Raw genomic sequence first — 13,686 nt, forward strand, 5'->3', positions numbered from 1 at the left:
CTCTGCAAGCCGATAAGAGCTCTGAGCTGCTGAGCTCTGAGCTGCTGAGCGGTCTCCTCTGCCCCTTAGTCTAATTTGTAATTGAAGTAACAAACCATTTTTGCTACTATGTTGATTTCCCATCATAATAGGTAACAGTTGTTTTCCATTGTGACCATTATTTCCCTCTTCCATTTCCTCAACATATATCTTAGTTTTTGTTAAATCCATAAGTCAGTGTTTTCACTATGACTGTGCACATTGTTAACTGCTGGGCCATGTAGTATTGTGATTGTGTTGCCTCCCTCCTTCCACACCTTAATTTTTTCTCTTTCGTGGCTTTGAATCTGGATTCTTCATGCCCTCTTGGTGAATCCCTTTTTCTAGTCCTTTTTCTAGCTCACCCAACCAACTTCAGTGTGCAGCCCTGACTGGTCTCCCAGCTTCACATTCTTCCTTTGGTGTATAGAATTCATTTCCAGACCATTTCACTTGCCCATTTCTAACAGGCATATTTTTTTTAACCCCAAATGTTGTCAAATTTGTCACATGCCTATCAAAAATATTTCCCATCTCCTAAAATGCATGTGTTCTAGTTTTCTCATGTGGGCACACCTTCACAGCCTCTGCCATCCTCTGTCAATGAGGCTGGGTTTTGCTGAGGCTTTTTTTTTTCTTTTTTCTTTCTTTTTTTTTTTTTTTTTTTGGCTATGGCTTTTAAGTTACTGGGATCTCACATAACTGCTCTCTTGTATTGGTTCCTCAATGTCCTGGATTCTGTGTTTCCCTTTGTCTTCTTACACTGTACTAGAACACCTTTTCTTGAGAAGAAACACATAGTACTTGTAGTGATCTGGCCTGGGAATCTCTCCTATAGATGGAGTTTAGGTTGAAACTAATTTCCACCATTCTCAGGATACTTTTCTGTTATAATCTCAAGAACATAGTGATTCTGGGTTTTTTTATTTATATATTTTATTTTGTATGACTCCTGATCCTCCTGTCTTCCTCTCTGGGATGTTGGGATTGTAGACATACACCACCATACTCAGTTTAATTTTCATCTTTTAATATTAAAAATTCTGTTAGTCCTGTTTCCTGCATCTTGATAGAAACTCATTTATTTAATTCAAATGAAATATCATAAAGAAATAAGTTTGTGGTCAGTCCATGATGTTTAAATGAATTTAGAATCCATATATAGAGGCTGGAGAGAAGGCTCACTGGTTAAGAGTGCTTCCTTCTCTTTCTGAGGACCAGAGTTTGGTTTCCAGCACTAATATGGTGGCTCACAACCATCCACAACTTCAGTTTCAGGGGATCTGAGGCCTCTTCTGACCTCTGCAGGCACTAAGCATGCACGTGGTGCACATGCATACATGTGCTGACTGAATAATGATACATGTTATTCTTTGTCTCTATTTTAGGAATGACCTATTAGTGCTTTTGCTGCTTTTTTTTTTAAAAAAAAAAACCATTTTGCAGGCTTAGGTTTATTAGTGTAGTTTATGGAAGTTATAAGACAGCAAAAGTAATAACTACAATTATTAAGTTTCCAGACACTATCCAGACAAAGCTCCCTTTACAGTGATGTTACAGGCATTACTCAGAGATTTACTTCTGCCATTGTCTAGTTCCCAGATGGAAAAGTTTGAATAGCTGGACAGGAGTGCTATGTCCCCTGCTGTGTATTGGTCAGTGGTAACTGGGAGTGTGGCCTGAAGAGGGCAGCAGCGGTGAGCAGAAGTGGCTGCTCTTTTGAGTTGAATAGAGGAGCCTGTCTTTATCCGGAGTTCAGAGTCTGACCTGATGGGGGCAGTGTTTGGTGTTTCTAGCCAGTAAGTTGCTGATTTGTTAAGTGAGCTCCTAAGAGACTAGGGTTAGACTGAATCTAATTAAATGTTTTAGTATTCCAAAGACAAGCCAGTATACATGCATGATTAGAAACCATGTATGTGGAGGAAGATGGGATGAAGCATCACCAGAAGGTCTATATTTTATTTTGACTTCATTTTTATTCCCTTCTAAGTTTTTTGTCAAAATTAATTGTTAACACCTCAAGTGGAAAATTCCACAGCTGACCTCATGAGATGAAGTGGCAAACAGCAAAAACTGACAAAGTTACCTTTAGACTGTTGGTGTGAGTGAGGAGTACAGACAGAAGTGTCTGTGCTGAGACTTGGGTCCCCTCCCCAGGAAATCCATACATATATGTATATATATATATATATATATATATATATATATGTGTACACATATATGTGTGTGGATGCATACATACATACATACATATGTGTCAGTATTCCAAAACCCACTATCTTAGTTCGGGTTTCTTTTGCGGTGATGAAATACTATGACTAAAAGCAACCTGGGAAGGAACGGGTTTGTTTTGCCTGTCATCATGGAGGGACTTTAGGGCAGGAATGGGGCGGGGGGTGGGGGAGCAGGAAGTGTTGCAGGAAGCTATGGAGAAGTGCTACTTACTTGCTTGCTCTCCATGGCTTGCTCAGCCAGCTTTCCTATAGCACACAGGACTGGCAGCCCAGATATGTACCACCCACAGTGAGCCAGACCCTTTTCTCATCAATCATCAGTCAAGAAAATGCACCACAGGTTTGCCAGTCTAGTGGGGATGTTTTTCAGCTGAGCTTCCCTCTTCCAAAACCACTGTAGCTTGTATCAAGTTCACAAAAAAACACTAGCCAACACACAGTATTTTCTGTCCCAAGGAATTTTGATTTGAGATCTTCAGCCTATAATAGTGACCCTAAAAGGTATCTTCCATTGGAATAAAAGCATTTCAATGAAAATCAGTTTCCTTTTTCATGTTGTATTTACCTTTTGGGCTTATAAAACTATGTACACACAGGTAATAAAAAGTGCACATAGTAGCTGAATAGCTTAAGAAACATCACAGCTTTAGATATAATTGAAACACTTCTGGCTGGCTGGAGAGATGGCTCAGGTTCAGAGCACAGGCTGTTCTTCTAAAGTTCCTGAGTTCAATTCCCAGCATTCACATGGTGGCTCACAGCCATCTGTAATGAGATCTGGTGCCCTCTTCTGGCCTGCAGGCAGAACACTGTATATATAATTTTTAAAATCTTTAAAAAAAAAGGAAAGAAAGAAAACCACTTGTAGCTTGAAAAGAGTCTCTAAAACAGTAAAACAGTCCTTCTCAGAGCAACCCGGCACTGTGACAGGAAGCGAGTCCTTCTCAGAGCAACCCGGCACTGTGACAGGAAGCGAGTCCTTCTCAGAGCAACCCCGGCACTGTGACAGGAAGCGAGTCCTTCTCAGAGCAACCCGGCACTGTGACAGGAAGCAGGTGCCTTTGGAAGGAGACAGAGCCCGTTGTATCTACCATGCGGGGATTACTGACTGTGAGCTTCTAGTAGTTTTCCATGTTCTGTCCTTTCAACTGTGTCTTTTGCCTGCCCTGTTTTCCATGCGTTTATGAGAAAGTACTGATGGGAAAAGTGGTAGTATTGATAGAAATGGTTAATTATAGGAGGAAAGGAAGGCGCATCTGAATTAGTGCTTTTTTGTTGTTTTTTTTAAGAATGCTAAGTTTTTGGTATTCTGTTTTAAAGAATGTTGCTGTTGATCTTCATTCAGTGACACTATTTGACCATGGACTATATGGGTCTTAACATACTTAGGCTGTTCCATTGTCTGATATGGCTGTATTCTTGCAAATGAATGGATACTTCTAAAGTGTTTTAAAGAGAGTTGATAGGGCTCAAAGAGTCGTCGTCTTCCCAGTGACACAGTAGGTAGTTCTTCACCAGTTTATGTCTGTGGTAAGATTCATCTCCCAATTTATAGTTAATTTTTCAGTTCTAGAGTTGAACCCAGGGCCTTAAGTTTACAGCTCCAGCACTATAATTCTTAAATAATAATTCTTCAAATATTTTTACTCCATAAGCTGTTATGATTGTGTGCTCAACATTTGATAGTAGGGGCATTGAGAAGCTTAGAGTTGTATTGAGGGGGCTATCCTGCAGGCAGTTTAGGAGTACCCAAAGAGAAGCATTCTGTGGTGTGGTTGTTGGCAGAGATGTGCTAGAAGGTAGATGGGGTCCAAGGACAAAGAGGGAAAGAAGGTGTCGTGATGTGTGCTAAATAGCTGGAGGAGCATCAACACTTGAGTTCGCATTTAAGGACCATGATGGCACCGTGCTTAGATGTGAGATGAAAGCTAATGTCACCCAAGTTGCTTTTGCCTTCTGTTTCCAGATGTGAGGAAATGTTAACGCTTAAGGGAGTGGGCCCAGAGAGACTTGTGGCCCCTGGCCTGTTGGCAGGTGAGCAGCCAGGCACACCAACTCTGACTTCAGAACACTTTCAGCCACAAAGATACTTAGTGTTCACCTTGTGTTTACTATAGTATGATGATGCTCTTGAAGGCCTTGTATTTTATTAAAGTGATTGTATAGAAGTAGAAAGCTGCCTTTTGTTTAAGAAAAAACACTGGAATCTTACTTAAAACTTTTTGTACCACTTATAAAGGAAATTGATAATAGGTACTTGCCAGGTTTGGTTTTATAGGTATCATACCAAGAGCTGCATCTTACAGCCCATTCCTCAAACGTGATCTGGGGACATTAAAAGCCTCCAGTGGTTTCCCTGCAGAGCCACACATGCTGTTACACACAGTCAGTTCATTTACTGTAAAAAATACATTAATGCTTTATCATTTGACCTTTTAACCAAGGAAAAAGAGCACATTTTATAGATTTAACTTACTGTGACATTCTCTTCTATTTCCCTTCCCCTTCAGGTATCTCCAGGGCACCTTACTAAAAAGTATAGCTCATGCTCAACAATATTTCTAGATGACAGCACAGTCAGCCAGCCTAACCTTAGAACCACAATAAAATGGTGAGTACAACTAGGCTACCAAGCACTGAGCGACAGACCCTCTGCTAAAAGCATCCCAGCCATTTTTGGTATTTCAGTCATTTGATTATCTATTAAGCACCCAGTTCCAAGAAATGGGGGTCAATTAGATACTGGCTTTTAAGGGACTAAATGTAAAGTTTCAGCTTCCATTTTATCTTAAACTGCATGGTGGAAAGGAGAGCCCGTTAGCAAGTGAGAAGTCCCAGGGAAAGTCTGCAGCTGTTGGGTGCATCTGCAGTGTGACAGCACTGTAGACCAGAGCAGATGTTCTAGACCAGGTAGCTCACCACTGGTCACAGGCCTGCACAGTGCTCACAGCTTTGACTGCTGCCCTTTGAATAGTTTGTCCTCCCCCTGGCGTCACAGGACACGGCAGCCTTATACATAGGTTAGAGTCGGAAATCAGATTGATACAGTGATCCCGCCCCTAAAAGTGCAGAACTTCTCCCACTGCATTGGAGTTTTCCAGGCAATGTTTCTTGGGTTTGTTAAATTTTGATTTTTTTAAATGTAGTTTGGGAAATGCTTGTTTGGAGTGTTAATGCCTTTTTCCCTAACTTTACCCCTTAGTCTCAAATAGTAATCAACTTATAAACTTAATTTTGTTTCTAATGTACTAGCATTTTAAATTTGTTTTGGCCAGTTGTCAGTAATTTCTTCATTTAAAAGCTGCAAGTTCTTCATCATCATCATGTGCCTTTCCTTTTATACTCACCACAGCCGTTGAGATTAAATTGTGTGTTAGCAAAACCAAGCCCCAATTCTCAGTCTTCTGTTAAGTAAAGACTGAGTGTTGGTATTTGGAAAAAACTCAGTCTGTGAGCAAAAAGATCATTGAAGTTTCATTAGAGTCCTCAGATCACTTCGAATTCACATGATTCTGCTATTTCTATATATAATTCAGTACATATTTTCAAACAGCAACCCTGTCAAACTAATCCATTTCATGCCTCTCCCCCAACCCAATGCAATCTAATTTTTAGGAAGCTACTTTTGAAGGATAGTTTTAATTTGCCTTCTTTAATTAAATCCTAAAAACAGATACATTTACATGATGAAATCAACATTTACCAAGAAAATTAGAGCAAATTGACTTTTAGGAAAAATTGTGAAAAGTGTTTTATTATAGGCAATAATGCATGGCTTTCAGGGAGATTAAAAAACCATTTTGACTCACAGCTTTGTCCAGTATACATGCCTGCAAGTGAACATGGCAGCTCGTATCTGTAATCCAGCAATTGGGAGGCTGAGGTGGCAGGATTCAAGAGTTCAGCTCATCCTCAGCTACATAGCAAACTAAGGGCCAGCCTTGGCTACATGAGACCTTGTCTCTAAGAAAAGAAAAATACATGTCTGTGAGCACATGCATTTTTCTCGTTTTGCCTTTCCCTCGATTCCTAGTCCCTTTCAGGCGTCTTTAAGGAGGGAGATACATGTGAGGCATTAATTGCATTGTCAAAAAGTGTCCAGGCAAGTCCTTTGACCTTAACCATAGCCCCTTGGCAAACTTTATGGCACACTACAGTCACCCTGGGAACTTGAGAAATAATCTTGATACCCAAGTCTTGCCCCGTGCCAATTGCTCGGACTGCAGTGTAAGGCAACATGGGAGCCACTGCTTAATGAGAGTACAGAACTGTGGCTGTCTACTTGGGGGAGCTTAGCTGCACCAGTTCTAAACATTGTTCTCTCCCTTTTCTGTAAACGCGGTTGTTGTGTGAACTGTCATGTAAATCTAAAATCTTAGTGGTCCTTCTCGGAACCAATTTTGTGTGTGATTTTAAAATCAGTCTGAGGGTAAAACGGAAGCACTGTAGAAGTATCCATCTTCAATGTCAGTAATGTTACAAAATCCAAATTTTTAAATTTAAAATATATAGAACTACTTCTAAAATTCAGATTTGCCTTCCCTCAAATATTTTGAGTTTTGTTTTAGCTGGTAAGGGCAGATGAAAAAAAAAAAAAAAACCAACTCTGTTCCCTAGTTCACATCATGTGTGGCAAGCTTAAGAGTAATATAATGTCTAAAGGGTGTGTCTACTATTGATATTTCACTTCAGATATCTCCGTTACTACTGCTATGCTGTACTGTCAGCACTGCCTATTCCAGGACAGCCAGGCATTCAGTCACATCCACTAAGCTTTCTACTAATAATCATACAGAAGTGATTTTAAATGCTCTTATCCCGTATGCAGGACTTTCCACTGCTTATCATTTGTGGTGACTAAATGGATAATGAACTGTAAATCTTCTGCAGCCTGAGGTCTAACCAGAAATCCTTACTGTTTTAAACTGAAACCTATGTACAAATAGTACACCTTGCACAGGACAAAGATTCTGTAGAAGGACAGATGGCAAGAGTGGTGTGCAAACATTTGCACACAATCGTAATCACAAGAAGCACGCCTTCTCACAGCATGTTGTCCAGTTGTATACGAGTTCTTCATGGTACTTTTGTAAGATTTCAGGGCTTCTGGGAAGGTCAGCCCTGCTTAAAAATGATAAAATGAATTGCTTCAAATAATTTTCTTTTCCTTCCACAGTGTGACCTTAGCAATATATTACCACATAAAGAACAGGTGAGCTTCTTAAAACTTGTCTTACTATTCTACCTACCTCACATAATACCAAGTACAGTACTAAGATGTAGCGTGGATATCAGACTTTGTAGAGTGCTTTTATTAAATATTGAAATTAATATTTTATTAAAATTTCTTGTTCTTAAGATCCTTTAAGAGCTCTCTAGTTATTGAAGGTTCTAAGAAGTATGGTTTTCTTATATCAATACTTACTGGTTTATGTATATTAAAATTAAAAACATTGTAACAAGCACAGGACTTTTCAAGCTTGATTCCACTAATTTTTTAAGCTAATTTCTTGTTGTGTCTGCATGAATTGTAGGATGTTTAACAATGTTACAATTGTTCACTCCCATTGTGACAATCAAAAATCACACCAAAGAACCATCTTAACATATTTTTTTTAAAAAAAAAACTTTCTGCATCAAAATATTGAGAGAAGATACATCCTTTGCATTTTTACAAATCTCTTTAACATATAACTTAGTAGAAAGACAAGTATATTTTCATGTTTCTCTCTTCCTTTTCATCTGTTTTAAAGAAGCTAGAAGCCAGTCCTCATTCGCATACATTTAGGAAGAAGTTATTTTTAAAGCTTTCCGATTTCTTTGATGCTCTCTAGTGCCACACTAAAGCTCCATAAGAATGTTCCATTGTAATGGTTTATATTTTCGCTTTTTCGAGACAGGGTTTCTCTTTAACTTTGGAGACTGTCCTGGAACTAGCTCTTGTAGACCAGGCTGGTCTTGAACTCACAGAGATCCTCCTGCCTCTGCCTCCCGAGGGCTGGGATTAAAGGCGTGCACCACCGCCCGGCTTCCCAGGTGAACTTTTACAGTATACTCATTGAGCTACATGTTGTATAGTAAGTGAATCTTTAACTAGTACATAGTTCCATGATGTGTCCTGTCTTAGGAAAAGTAATGATTCACCTTCGTGGGCACTGAAAAGCTGTCAGGCATATATCAGAACGCACAAGTTCCCAAAAACGTCTTCCAGAAGCTTGACAGCTTGAATTTTATCATGACAAATTATATTTTCCTCAAAGTGACAGGCGCACTACATTCATCTTTGAGAGTATTTGTAGTTATCCATAAAAAAGATTTTCTGTAATAAGGAGCTGGTTGAATTCACAGGTAAATCACAAACACTGCACGTGAAAAAGAAGGGTCAGGATTTAGTGACATTAGTTGTCCTGCTTCACCAAAGGCTGGAGAGCTCAGAGCAGGTTTATAAAACACAAGTCCAGTGGCAGTGGAGACAGTAACAAGGAGCGTGTGCGCACAGCACAGCAGTGAGGAACAGGCGGTGCTGGGGGACTCTTCATGAGCCCACAGCTGCACAGACACGGTGCTTAAATACTCGAGCTATTTGTCTGCTCAACCTTTAAGTAAAAGAAAAAAAAAGTGACGTTTTAAAATAAAAAGGGCATCTAAGTTTTAATTCATAACTATTTATAAGAAGCAAGTGCATAACTTAAAAATAAACATAATGCGGAGAACTAAAAAGAGGCAGAAACTTGTGTAATTTAAACTCCATTCATCTTCATCCAAGTTGTAAGTTGGTGACTGATTTGGTTATGGCACCACTAACTGGTGGAGATGCTGCAGTACTGAATAGAAAGAGGTTTGAAGATGGAATCCAGGAGGAATTATAAACTGTTTGTTAAAGGCTGGACTTCTGTTTCAGTCCCCTACGTTCACAGTTATTAACTAAGACACTAACAGCCTGTATTACCTGTTGAACTTTATAGAGATGCAAATAGATCCCTGGACATTTTTGATGAGAGATCACATCCACTCACAGTAAGTGCCTGTTTGCTTTGTTTGTAAGTTGTATGTTTCTTTCCTAGAGCTGTGTTTATTCCATGCCTGTTGTTGTCGTTCAGTTGATAAGTAAGAGAAAGTGGCCCCTAGGTTGGATGAGGAGCCTTGTTTCCTGACTCTGATCGACAACAGCAGGCTGCTGTGTCAAGTAGTGACCTAAGGGAAAACTGGATTGTCTCAGTATTCAAAATCCAGCTTCAACAGATCATCTTCAATAATATCAAACAGTATAAATATTTGTAAATAAATTCAACAAATATGTACAATCTCTCAAGGAAATTAGGAAACTTTTAATCAGCTAAAATGGTGTAAGCCAGGTGTGATTTGGATATATCTGTAATCTCCATACCTTGAGGGCTGAAGCAGGACAGTGGTTGGGAGAATAGCCTGTGCAACATAGCAAGACCCTGACTTGAAAAAGAACCAAAATAATCAATCAGAAAGCAAACAAAGAACCTATAAAAACTTAAGAAATCACTTCCTCGGGCATATGTTGGCCACTCTTGATACTTAAGAGTGGCTGGTTATATGGACAATTCAGTGTTAAGAGCCTATGATTACAGGAAACTTTTAAAAAAATGTTTTTTTTTTTCAAAGTTAATTGTGGACAGGTATGACCTTTGTGACATGTTAAGATTAGTGAGGTTTCAGCATAAAAAGAATTGAAAAAGTTAAGGAGGAAAATAGAGGGTTATAAATTTTTTGAGCTTATGCTTATGTGTCTCTTTAATAAATTATGAATGGATGTGGATAATTATGGTACAGCCATATATTGCTTAACTGTGGGTACATCATATTTGTTACGTGATTTCATTATTCTGCCAACATCATAGAATACTTATCTAAGATGGCTACAGTATTACTTGTTGATATTTTATGGAACTGATACTATATATTTGATCCATAATTGCCTGAAATGTCCTCATGCCAATTGACTGTAAGATTCACAATGTTTATATTGAAAAAAACTGAAAGTTACTGGGCATGATGAACACACACTCTTCAGTCTCCAAACTCAGGAGGAAGAGGCAGGTGGATCTCTGTAAATTCAAGGCCAGCCTGATCTACATAGTGAGTTCCAAGACAGTCAGGGCTACAAAGTGAACCCTGCCTCAAAACAAACATACCAACAAAAAATGAAATTAAAAAAACTAAGTCATACCCTAGACCAACAAGATGACTCTGCAGGTAAAAGCACTTGCTGCCAAGCCTGAGGACATGTGTCCCCAGTGTGGTGGAGGGAACGCTGTCCTCTAACCTCATGTGTGCACCATGGCTGTGCATGCCCACACACACATACACAAATATACATGATAAATGCTTAAAAAGCAGCCGTAGTACCCAATTGAAGTTATCTTGAAGAACATGTGGGCACAATGTAAAGACTGCTATTTTAAGAATACTTAAAATGTCCTTCAGTCAATATTTATATTGTTTTTCTTTCAGAGAGAGAAAGTTCCAGAGGAGTACTTTAAGCATGACCCTGAACACAAATTTATTTACAGATTTGTCCGTACACTTTTTAGCGCTGCACAGCTGACAGCGGAATGTGCAATAGTGACGTTGGTAAGCTATTCCTTTCTTATCAAGCTTTATTAGAAAGACTGTACCCAGATATGTTTAATCCCTGGAATTGAGAACTTTAATGAGAGGAACCTTCTCAAGGAATGCAAAGACACATATTTGAATTTAGCCTTCATTATGGTTTAAAAGTTGCCATTGCTTTTATTATCACAAAGCATTTTCTGATAAAGGCAGTAAGAGGGAGTTCCCTTCCATACCTCATTACACATACACAGGGATGTTATGGGGCAGTAACAGACTCAAGTGGTTCATGGAAACTGGTTCAGTGCAGTTTAGGGCACATGCCAGGCTGTATCCCCAAGTACTTCTGTTGTGTGTTGTGATTGATCTCTGCCCATTCTCTGTTGTTGGATGATGGGTGCTCCTCCACCTCTGCTGCCTTGTGTCTGCCTATGAAGTTCCCAGGTGTGTAGCACCAGCTCTTAGACTTTGTGACCTCGCTGGGCTGCAGCTGTGGACTGACCTTTGTGTCCCCCATCCAGAAGGCCTAGAGATCATTTTGAATAATGGGTGCTTTTCAAGGGGTTGGAATTCTACTGCCCCAGAAGTAAATTCATAGTGAAAAGTCAAATGTATGGACCTGAGGAAAGAGTCCTTAGATTGGTTCCTACTGCTTTAACATCCAGTTGACTCTGAAGTGGAGTCCCGGTGGGCACCTCTGCCATGGAGGTAGGGAATGCAGGGTGGGTCCTTGTAAATAAGGAACTACCATTCCTGGAAGAGCAAAGTGACGCTGCCTGGTCCTTTAAATATGCAGGACTGCAGAATGAATTTGAGTCAGGGGTAAAGACTTTAAAGTATTTGTTGAAGTGCGGGGAATGTTTACAATAAAATGGATAGCCCTCACAGATCTACCATCAGTATTTGGGAGATGATTCTGTAAAGGAGGAGGCCAAGCACACCAGGAAGAAATCCAGGAATGAGTAATAGAAGTCAGGATAAGTATGTTCCCACAGTGGCAAATGCTATGAGGCAAAAGTGCACACCCTGGACAGCTGCTCTACACCATTATTGTAGCTCCTGAGCAGTGTAGAGAGCAGAAGGGACAAAAGTCTTGCCTTAAGAGTGTATATTCTAGGCAGGCGGTGGTAGTGCACACCTTTAATCCCAGCACTTGGGAAGCAGAGGCAGGTGGATCTCTGTGAGTGCCAAGACAGGCTCCAAAGCTACACAGAGAAACCCTATCTCGAAAAACAAAAAATAAAAATAGAGTGCATATTCTAATGAGGAAGATCACAGGTGTTTTTTGCAGTTTCAGATAGTTGTTGTATGCCATTAAAATTGAGCATGGTGAAGGGCTCCTAGGTGACCAGAGAGCTTTCTGTTCAGATAGAATGAGTAAAAGACCTCCTCAGAGAAGTGGCATTTGAACAATGGCCTAACTGCAAAGAGGAAGGCAAGGAGCTTATATTTGATAGGCTGGGAGCACTGCCAAAACTGATGCAAGAACATTCTATGTGCTCAAGGAGAGCAGGATGGCCATGTGGTGGGCGTGCGGACTAAGGGAATCGGGAGAGGAGATGCCAGGAACAATTCCACAGGGAAACGATTCCAGGTTGACTAGTAACTTTTGGTAAGTCTTGAGCAGGGGGAACTGATCTTAATTTAGGAGGCTTTCCTAACTGTTTTTGGAGGGGTGGACTATAATTGGAGGCCAGAATAGAGGCCAGCAGAGTGTTAGGATGCATACAGGCAAGCATTGAAAAATGGCCCAGGATAGGAAGTCACCAGGTTTCCATTGAAGATAACAAGAACAAGTACTGCTTGCAGATTGGATAGGGTAACATAGTTTGGGCTTCTCCAACCAGACATTGGAGAGTTGGAGTGAAAACATGTTTGTAAGTGGAGGAGTGATGAGCTACTGTAGAACAGTGATAACAGCCAGAGGCACACCCAAGTGTGTGCACTAAGTAATGGGCTGGAGGTGAGCTGTTATGTGCATGGTCTGGGGGGCTTGAGAAGTAAGTGGTATCAGAGCAATCTAAACATTTTTGTTGAACTAGATCTCTGGCAGAGGGAAAGACTTCAAAAAAAGAAAGCCATTTGGGGGCAAGTGTTGTTCACAGTGGGATGGAGTCAAGCCATCACATAGAAGAGTTAGCTTCAGTTTGGGGAAAAGATCATCTTGTCTCCCACTGACACAGGAGGGCAAGTGTTCAACTGCATGATAGCACCTAACATACCTGTTGGGAAATAGCAGCCAAGGTGTGCAGTGCTCCATTGCTCCTTGAGTATCTCTGTGAAGAACGGGGAGCTCTGAGAAAGACTCATTCCGGGGATACTTGGCAGTGCCAAGTGTGTGGATGGGAAGGTAATCTCACTGAGAACATGCAGTGTTTGGTGGGCAACTTTCCAAAATCTGAGCCATTAGTCTAATGACCTTAAGACAGTGACTGACTCTTAAAAATACATTTGTTTCCCTTTGGAAACAAGTCCCTTTGGCACTTATATACCACTTATGGGGTTCCTTCTACATCAGAGCTCAGCACCTGGTCTCTGCCAACTGTAGGGTACAAATACTTGTCATTCTCCAAACAGATTGGCATTAGCATTTACACATTTACAGTGTTTTTACCATTGTCACTAATCTAAAGGTGATTTTTAAAGCAAATATGGGCTGAGCTTGGTGGCTCATGTATGTAATTGTTGCACTTGGGAGACTGAAGCAGAAGGATCAGAAGTTTAGAGCCAGTCTGAGCTACATAGTGATTCCCTGCCTCACAAAGCAAGGAAATGTTATATGCAAACACTGCCATATATACACACACACATACATATATATACACATACATATGCCATATATATATACGCG

General features: G+C 40.2%; 1 protein-coding gene across 2 annotated transcripts in view; it reads left to right on the forward strand.

Moving 5' to 3' along the window:
- Positions 1-13,686, forward strand: part of Ccnyl1 (cyclin Y like 1) — a 33,548-nt gene that overhangs the window by 12,568 nt on the left and 7,294 nt on the right. Inside the window, exons 4-7 of one of the 2 annotated variants that reach the window (XM_085699001.2) lie at positions 4,763-4,863; positions 7,429-7,464; positions 9,218-9,269; positions 10,737-10,856. In XM_085699001.2, coding sequence (XP_085555127.1) covers positions 4,763-4,863; positions 7,429-7,464; positions 9,218-9,269; positions 10,737-10,856 — 309 coding nt within the window. The remainder of the gene's footprint in view (positions 1-4,762; positions 4,864-7,428; positions 7,465-9,217; positions 9,270-10,736; positions 10,857-13,686) is intronic. The other variant, XM_085699004.2, reaches the window with a different exon arrangement.

This window comes from Myodes glareolus, chromosome 1, assembly GCF_982192425.1.
Source record: "Myodes glareolus chromosome 1, mMyoGla1.1, whole genome shotgun sequence".
Classification (NCBI taxonomy): Eukaryota; Metazoa; Chordata; class Mammalia; order Rodentia; family Cricetidae; genus Myodes; species Myodes glareolus.